General features: G+C 25.1%; 1 protein-coding gene across 1 annotated transcript; it reads left to right on the plus strand.

Annotated features, from left to right (window-relative positions):
- Positions 1 to 1981: 1981 nt before the first annotated feature.
- LOC115718649 (metal transporter Nramp6.1) lies at positions 1982 to 9010 on the plus strand. The gene is made up of 13 exons (XM_030647476.2): positions 1982 to 2277; positions 2480 to 2558; positions 2660 to 2700; positions 3267 to 3345; positions 3496 to 3600; positions 4542 to 4651; positions 5393 to 5574; positions 5675 to 5744; positions 6015 to 6188; positions 7258 to 7362; positions 7449 to 7580; positions 7703 to 7798; positions 8535 to 9010. Exons 1-13 carry the CDS (start codon positions 2146 to 2148, stop codon positions 8859 to 8861), a joined length of 1632 nt encoding a protein of 543 aa, XP_030503336.2. The 5' UTR covers positions 1982 to 2145; the 3' UTR covers positions 8862 to 9010.
- Positions 9011 to 9596: the final 586 nt, after the last annotated feature.

Consider the following 9596-nt stretch of genomic DNA (forward strand, 5'->3'; position numbering starts at 1 on the left):
TATGAAAAAGGTTGCAACATCACAATTAACCTTAAAAATACATGTATTATATTTTATTTACCGTTCAAAAGACAGTAGAAATTATTATATCATGTTCATTTAACCTCGTATACTTAACTGTGTAAAGTACGTAACTGCACTGCTAACAACTCCTTCAGTCGCAAAGAACTTGTTATTCCCAACCACTAACAATGATTTGATGGTGAGTCACTAAAGAACAAATAAAAACTAACAATGAAACAAACCAAAACAAAATCATGTCACATAGACAAGACTAAAATACCCAAAATCATGTCACGAAAACAAAACGAAAATATTCAAAACTATGCTACAAGACGAGATTAAAATACTCAACCATGTCACAGAAATAAGACTAATCACATTAGCAAAAATTGAGTTGTAGTAGCTAAATATAAGCCCAACCAAACTATATCTAAGTCCAAAGAATTTTCAGCGATAGTTTAGATATATTATTACTTTTTTTTTTGAGTGTAGCGTAATGGTATTTTACAATCAGTTAATAGCTTAATAGCTTCAAGGTCTTAGGTTCGAACCCATGACCTCTCCCTTTTTCCCACCCCTCCCTCACTACTAAGCTAGCCTTAGTGGCTTAGATATATTATTACTTAAACAAAATATAATTTGGTTGATAAATTCTTCTAAAAAAATGAGATTATTGTCGTTAAATAATTAGTAATTTTATCTGAAGCCAAATTTTTACCACCATCAAATTCGTCTATAAGCATCATACCTACTACGACCAATAATTTGTTATCTAGTAACATATAATATTGTACTAATCAAGAATATTTTTCAAAATATTGAATAGATGTCTTTTTAAAATATATCTTAAATAGTTAAGCTATATACAAACAATATTCAATTAATACAACATACATACATATATATACAATCACAAAAGACAAATTGAAGACGTGGGTTTTTGGAATATATATAGGTATAAAAAAAATAATTGGAAAGGCATGAATCATATTAGTCCATAATTTTTTTCATTACAACCATATTAGTCTTCTTAGCTATGGCATGAAACTTGTTATGTATATAAACTCTACTAAAATATAGAGTAGAGAATATATAATGTTGTCACATGATTAATGAAAGCTCCCAAAGTAAAGGAGGAAGAGTTGAATTTTTTATTTATTTATTTATTTATTTATTTATTTATCTTAATGCTATTATTATGAGAAAATTCATATAAATTATTATTTTTGGTAAATTCTTTATATTTTTATGCTTTTATGCTCAAAGATTTTTTATATATTTTTACTGTGTTTATAAAAACAACACAAAAACACTCCTAAAAAAATACAAAAATAACATCAAAACAATATAAAAAAAATAATATATACAAATAATAAAAAGATAACAACAAAATAATAAGAGTACAATATAAAAATACATCAAAAGACCCAAGGATGACCCTGAGATCGGGTGGATCTTAAGAAAATAAAAACTATTTGATCCTTTATTTAAAAATTATGTTCGTGGTATTTTTAAAAATGATTGAAAATATATATAGTTTTAAAGGAAAAATATTATTTTTGAACCCCTAGGCTGAATGGACCCTAGACACGGGTTTAATCTGCCTCAGCCTAAGCTCAATCCTAAAAATATCATATTTTATGTAAAGAAAATTTTAAAAGCCGTAAAAATATTAAAAATTGTGTGTAATAATATTTTATAATTTTTTTTTTTTGTGTACTTTTGTAATTATCCCATTATTATGTTTCCTAAGTGGTCAACCTATATACTGCTAGCTTGATACTACTATTTAATTCTAAAGAAAACAATTTGACTTCAATATGATTTTTTTCCTTGAAAAAAAAAACATATATATTGAAACATCAAAGGTCCCACACACTTTAGAGATATTTAAAATAAAAAAAATAATAATAAAATAAAATAAGGCAAATGGCGCACCGTTATGGGAAGAGTAGGAAAGAGAGGCCATTACAGGGCCTTTCAGATTAGACAATAGTAAGATCCAACATGTACATATATATATATATATGACAGTTACGAATTCAGTTATATAAACAAATCTATGTACTAAGTAGTATATAGAGAGAGAGAGTGAAAAAAAGAAAGAGAAAAAGCTAGAGAGAGAGAGAGAGAGATCAAAAAATGGGAAGCATAATGCAAGAACGAGTCACAGGTGGTGGTGGTGGTGGCAGCAGCCGTATCTCCGCCGTCAACATCGACGGAACTCCCCCTTCTAACCACATTCATCATGATTATATCGATGATGATAATAAGGTTTTTTCCTCGGTTTTTTAGAGAAATTATTTCATATACTATCATTTTAATTTTTTTTTAAAATTTATGGTTTGGGTTGGTCGTATAGTTGTTTCAGTTCGTTAAAAAAAATGAAGTGTAAAAATGAAAAAATATTTTGTTTGTTTGATGTGGATTTGGTTTTAATTAATTTTGTTTAATATGGTTTATATATGAAATTTAGAAACCTGGGTGGAAGAAGTTTCTAGCTCATGTTGGACCTGGTTTTTTGGTCTCTTTGGCTTATCTTGATCCTGGAAATTGTAAGTACTATTAACTATCTTTTAATTATTTTTCTCTCTGTTTTTTTTTTTTTTTGTGTTTTGATAATTATGAGGAGATTAACTTTGGAATTATGTTACAGTGGAAACTGATCTTCAAGCTGGTGCTAACCATGGATATGAGGTATTTTAATTGATTAAATATAAATCAATATGTATATGTTAAATAAATAAACATAAAATTGTTATAGTAAAATAGTGTCCAATTATTATTATTATTATTATTGCAAACAAATTATCTAAAATTCTACTTTTTTTTAATTACTTAATTATTAATAAATTATGAACTATACTATAAACATTTGTGGTATTTATAGAAAGTGAGGGGAAAAAATAAAAATAAAAATAAAAAAGCGTATAAATATAAATTAATTTATAAAAAATGATAATTTTAAAAACAATTTGCAAACCAAGGGCATATATGTAAGATTGTTATAAAAAAAAGGACTGAAGGAAAAACATTATTATCTTTGATCGATCTCGAACTCTTCTCCTTAATATTAAAAATTGAAATAATAATTATAATTTGTTTTTACTAATAATTTTATATTAGTGAAATTATAGACGTTTAGATAGTGAGTGATACAATATATAATATAAATATTTGGTCTGCCCCATGTAACTCCGTCTCCAAATATTATATAATTAATCATTATGAGGTGATTAGTAATAATATGTATTTTGTTTCAGTTATTATGGATAATCCTTATTGGATTAATCTTTGCCCTCATAATCCAGTCTCTTGCAGCTAACCTAGGTGTCACTACAGGTAATAATTTTTAATTATTATTATTATTTTATAATTTATAAGACCAAATAACAATAATGATAATGTTTAATTTATAAATTAGGTGAAGATGATATCATTATAATTATGTAAATATATTTATTTAATTTAATTTTTAAATTATATGTACAGGGAAGCATCTTTCAGAGTTATGTAAAGCTGAGTACCCATTATTTGTCAAGTATTGTTTATGGTTGCTTGCTGAGCTGGCTGTTATAGCTGCTGATATTCCAGAAGGTAATATACATATATACATATATATATATATATATATACATATATAAATATATGTATCTAAATATAAATCGCATGAAAAAAAAATTTCATCACGATTAAATTGGTTCAAGATAAGATAATGTATATAAATTATCAATAGAAATTATGTTTCTCTTCCACAATATGATAAGTATACTAATTTTTTTTTTTAAAAAAAAAAAAAAATTAAGCTTAAGCCAATTTTCTAAAATCACACTTACTATTTTTATAATAAAAAAAATCTTTTATAATTTTTTTAAAATTATGTATAATTTTTGTTATAATATTTAAAATAATTTTTTTTTATATTTATATTTTTTATGAATATAAATTGAAAAAAAATTAATATAATTAAAAATGTATATTTTATATAAAATAAAATGTATTTATAAATTTTAGAAGTGCAAATAAAACTCTCCATTATTAATTTATTACTATATGACTTTCATTTTTTATTTTATGAAAAAAATATCTATTTTGTCATTTATTTATGAATCCTTCTGTTTGTCTTTTTATTAAAGTTGCTGATCAATAATATATCTGACCTTTTAATAAGTAAATTAAATAAAAAAATATATATGTTAAATATGGGAAGATATTTTTATGGAGATTTTTTTTTTTTTATTTTTACACTTTAAAACTGTTTTTTTAATGAAATTTTACATAGAAATCTCTATTGGAACTAGCGCTGCAACTTAAATTGTAACAAAAAATCGTATAGAAACTCCTATTGCAACTAGCGCTGCAGCTATTATAGAAACTCGAACAGTAAATTTAAAAATAAATAAATAAATAATATTTGAGATAATTCTCCTATTTTTTTTACATGGGAAGAAAGATTTTTTATTTATTTTTTTTTTTTAAGGAAGAAAGATATTAATATGATGATGATTAGATATACTCATAATTGTTTTGATTTGCAGTTATAGGAACAGCATTTGCATTGAATATTTTGTTCAATATTCCAGTTTGGGGAGGAGTTCTTTTGACTGGTTCAAGTACTCTCCTACTCCTTGGTCTCCAACGATATGGGGTATATAATATATATATCATTTTATTTTTCATTAATTAGTTCATTATTTTTAATAAAAAAAATCAGCCAACAATAACAAAGGAAATAAAAAAATAATGTAATTTTGAATTATAATTATTTTTAGAGTAAATAATTTTTTGAATTTGTGTTTTGTAAAAGTTATTAATTGAACTTTCTGTTTTGTAAATAAAAAATTAGACTTTGTATTTTTTAAAATAATATTAAATAGTAATTTTTTTATCAAAATAAAACTTAATAATAAATCGATCTAAATGTGTTATTATAAAACGAGTTACGTTTTCTGTATCTGTTTGTCTTAAAAATTAGCCTGAAGTTAGTAATATTTAAAAAATTATCTAAAATTAAGCTCAAAACTCTATTTATACCATTTTTAAAAATACTGATTTCATTTGTAATTAATAACTTTTACAAAATCATGATCTAAATTAGTATTAAGTATTATTTGTATAAAGTAGTCGTAAATTATTTAAAAAAATTACAAAAATTTCTACCAAATATTCAAAGTCGGTCCTAAGTTTTAAGATACACTAAGCTTGCGCCTAAAGCTCACATAATTTAGAGTACGGGCCTTAAAAAAAATTACACATATCTATTTACTTTTTAGTAATTTTTTCATACACTATAATATTTTAGATTTTTTTTTTCATGGCCCGCAAAATCTCAGGACTGGTTGTCTCTTACTCAAAATAACGATAATAGTAATAATAATAATTTGAACAGGTTCGAAAGCTGGAACTGCTTATATCAATCCTAGTGTTCGTAATGGCAGCTTGTTTCTTTGGAGAAATGAGTTATGTGAAACCTCCGGCGTCCGGCGTCCTTAAAGGCATGTTTATTCCTAAGCTCTCCGGCCAAGGAGCCACCGGCGATGCCATCGCTCTTTTGGGTGCTCTTATCATGCCGTAAGTACAACTTAATATCAAATCTCACATATTTTAATTTAAAATAACACGTAACAATATAAGTATTATTAATATTAATATAACTAATATTATTTTACAGGCACAATCTTTTTCTTCACTCAGCTCTTGTTCTCTCTAGAAAAGTACCCAATTCTGTTCGAGGTGTTAATGTAAGTATGTTGTTGTAATAATATATAGAAGAATTTTCAATTCATGGTAAAACTTACAAAAATATAACTTAGTTGTAAGTAACTAGTTACCATTAGGTAATAACTAAAAGGGTAACTAGTTACCTTATACTATTTTATTTCTCTCTATATATATATATTTTATAATCTCTCCATAAAACTCATAAAATATGTAATGTTCACTAATATATATTTACATATTTTTGCAATAATAATAATAATAATAATGTTGAATTAATGAATGAATTGCAGGATGCATGTAGATATTTCTTGATAGAGAGTGGATTTGCATTGTTTGTGGCATTTTTGATAAATGTGGCAGTTATATCTGTTTCGGGTACTGTTTGTTCTGCTTCTAACCTCTCAAATGACAATTCTGATCGATGTAGTGATCTTACTCTCAACTCTGCCTCTTTTCTTCTCCAGGTAAATTAATCTTAAATTCTAATTATAAAATTAATTCCATTATTAATAGGAATGTCAAGTGGGGCGGGTTAGGGCCGATCCGATATTGACCCAACCCGGCCCAATAACAGTTTGGCCCGATTCGGCCCGGCCCGATAACTCCCTTGAATCTGGCAGGTCAGGCTCGAATCGGGTTAAGCGATTTTTATTGGGAAACTTATAAAAATACTGGAATTTGGGTTAACTTTTACAAAAATACTGTTACGCAGAAAAGTTTTCAAAAATACTGTGTTTTTATAAAATGCCAGTAAAACACAAAGCAAAATAACTCAAAACAACAGTAAAACAACTAAAAAACACAAGTAGAACACCAGTGAAAACTTAACACAATATACTACAGTATGAAAGTTATAAAAAAACACAGTAAAAAAGTAAAAAAATACCACCTAGTAGTACTTTTGTAAAAAAAATGGCAAAAGTTAGTATATCATGTAAATTTCCCTTTTTATTTGAGGAAATTACATTGCATATTCATTTTATTTTTACTTGTTTTCATTTTTGTCTTCATTTTTATATTCTTTAAGATGTACTCACTTTTATAGATAATATCTTCATTAAATTCCTTATGTTAATGTAAATTATATGCTAAACTTAAGGAAAGAGTATATATTGAGCAACTCACTTATAAAAGTTGGTATATTTTAATAAAATATAATATGAAAGTATTTTTGATTAATGGATATAAATTAAAAAGAGATATTTTTCAACTTACCTCTTTTTTTTTATTATTGTGAATAAGTTTTTTTTTTAAGAAAACGCATAATTACTTAGATAATATATAAGGATAATGTTATTACCTCCCATACTATTTTTTAATATTTTTTTTTCTTTTTAAAAAAAATACGGTTTAGGTTGCTCAAGTAGTTTCTATTTGAGTTATGTGAATTTTGGTTACAATTTATGTAGCTCTATTAGTTGCTATATGTGTTTTTATGTAGATTTCTGTAAAAAAAAAAAAAAAAAAAAAAAAACATATTTTAAAATAAAAAAACTCCAAATGATATATTGAGATGTGTTTTTAATAATGCAGAATGTGTTGGGAAAATCAAGCAAAATTGTGTATGCTATTGCTTTATTGGCCTCAGGCCAAAGCTCAGCAATTACAGGCACTTATGCTGGACAATTCATCATGCAGGTATATTAATTAAATTTATAATTCATAAAAAATACAACTAAATATTAATTAATTATTATTAATTTTTGAACAAATTATCTTAATAGGGTTTCTTGGACTTGAAAATGAAGAAATGGTTGAGAAATTTATTGACTAGGTGCATTGCCATTACTCCAAGTCTCATCGTCTCCATTATTGGTGGCTCATCTGGAGCTGGTCGACTTATTATTATTGCTTCGGTTTGTTTCATATATTATTACTCTTTTTTTTTTTAATTATAATGATAAGAAAAATTAATTCTTATATTTTAAATGAAAATATATAATAATTAATTCTTCATTATTGTATTTTTTGTTTGCAGATGATTCTTTCCTTTGAACTTCCTTTTGCCCTAATCCCACTTCTTAAATTCAGTAGTAGTGCCACCAAAATGGGACCTTACAAGAACTCAATAATTGTAAGTTTTTAGATGTTTAATAGTATCGTGACTGATACCATTTTATATCGACATTTTATATTACTTTTTAAAAAATATATATTTACCAAATATACTACATCAATTAATGTAACAACATTATTTAAAGGAATAATTTCAAAAAAAAATATATAAAAATCACAAAAAAAAATTAAAAATATTATCTTTTTATGTATTTTTATGTTATACTCTTGTTATTTTGTTATTGATTTTTTGTTATTTATATATCATTTTTATGTTGTTTTATTATTATTTTAATTTTTTTTGTTATTTTTTTTTGTATTTTTATAGAATACTGTAAAAATATTAAAAAAAAAAAAAAAACTTTGAACATAGAAAAGTAAATTTTATAAAAATTAATATTTTATGTAATTATCCTTTATTTAAACTTGTGGACTTATCCTATCTAGCAGTGATGATCCTGATATATATTAGGCCTTAAAATTATAGGGCCACTGAAAATTGCTGTCACTTCACTAAGCTAATATTTCGATACATATGTACACATATTCATTAACATATCATTAATCTTCTTCTTATGTCTTCAAAAAGATAAATGAATATATCCTTTAAACATAGTTTGAGATTTGATGTAATTTGTGTTTGGTTACCAATCCAAAGTACATTAAATTGGGACAAAATCGTAACCCTATATATATCAAAATATAATTACTGATCTAATTAACTAAATTTGTGTACTTTGACAACATTTTTACAGATAATCGTGGTGTCATGGATTCTAGGGTTTGGAATAATTGGAATAAACATATATTACCTAACCACAGCCTTTGTGGGTTGGCTAATTCATAGTACTTTACCAAAAGTGGCAAATGTGTTCATTGGAATCTTGGTTTTTCCATTAATGGCAATTTATATCATTGCTGTGATTTACCTAACTTTAAGAAAAGATGTTGTTGAGACTTATATCCAACCAGTAAAAAATGATCCAATTGCCCAAACCCAAATGGAAAATGGTCAAAGCTTTGACCCAAATACAATGATTCACTATAGAGAGGATTTGGCTGATATCCCTCTACCTCAATAGATTTCTCTCAACAAAAATGATGATGAGAACTGTTTTTGTATTATTATTTTTTGTCAAGTCATATGTTAATGTGGAAAAGTGTTTGTAATAAGGGTATGTAATCTAATGTGGTATGTAATATAAAGGTTAAAGGGCTCATCTTTATATTATTAGCCTGTTATCATTTTTGTTAACTAATTCAATGTTATTTACAGTTAAATTATGTGATCGAAATTTACTTGCTGCACATTTATGGGGAAATTTTCTTGGATATTCAATATAAAATCTCCTATTTTAAAAGGGATAATTAGCACTATTTTTTTTGTAGAAAAATTTACATTTTTATATTTTTTTTTACATTTTTACGGTTTTCCATAGAAACACGAAAACTACATAAAAGTAATATGAAAATGACATTTAAATAACATCAAAATAACAACAAAATATAAAATGCATATAACAAAAAATCAACAACAAATTAACAAGAGTACAACATAAAAAGACCGTATTTTCTGTAAATAAAATAAAAAAAAATGTAAATATGTTTAAAATTCTGTGAAACCGTAATTTTATAATTTTTTTATTGTTTTTGTGTATTTGTAAAATTATCCCATTTTAAAAACAATCTTCATTTCACACAGTCAATGACTCAAAACCAAAGTCAAGCTTCTCCAAATTATATAAGTTGATGAATACCTATTTTTTGTATCTATTAGTTAAAAATATCCTCAAATTATATTTCATTACAACCCACCT

The sequence above is a fragment of the Cannabis sativa genome, chromosome X (genome assembly GCF_029168945.1).
Source record: "Cannabis sativa cultivar Pink pepper isolate KNU-18-1 chromosome X, ASM2916894v1, whole genome shotgun sequence".
NCBI classification, from domain to species: Eukaryota; Viridiplantae; Streptophyta; class Magnoliopsida; order Rosales; family Cannabaceae; genus Cannabis; species Cannabis sativa.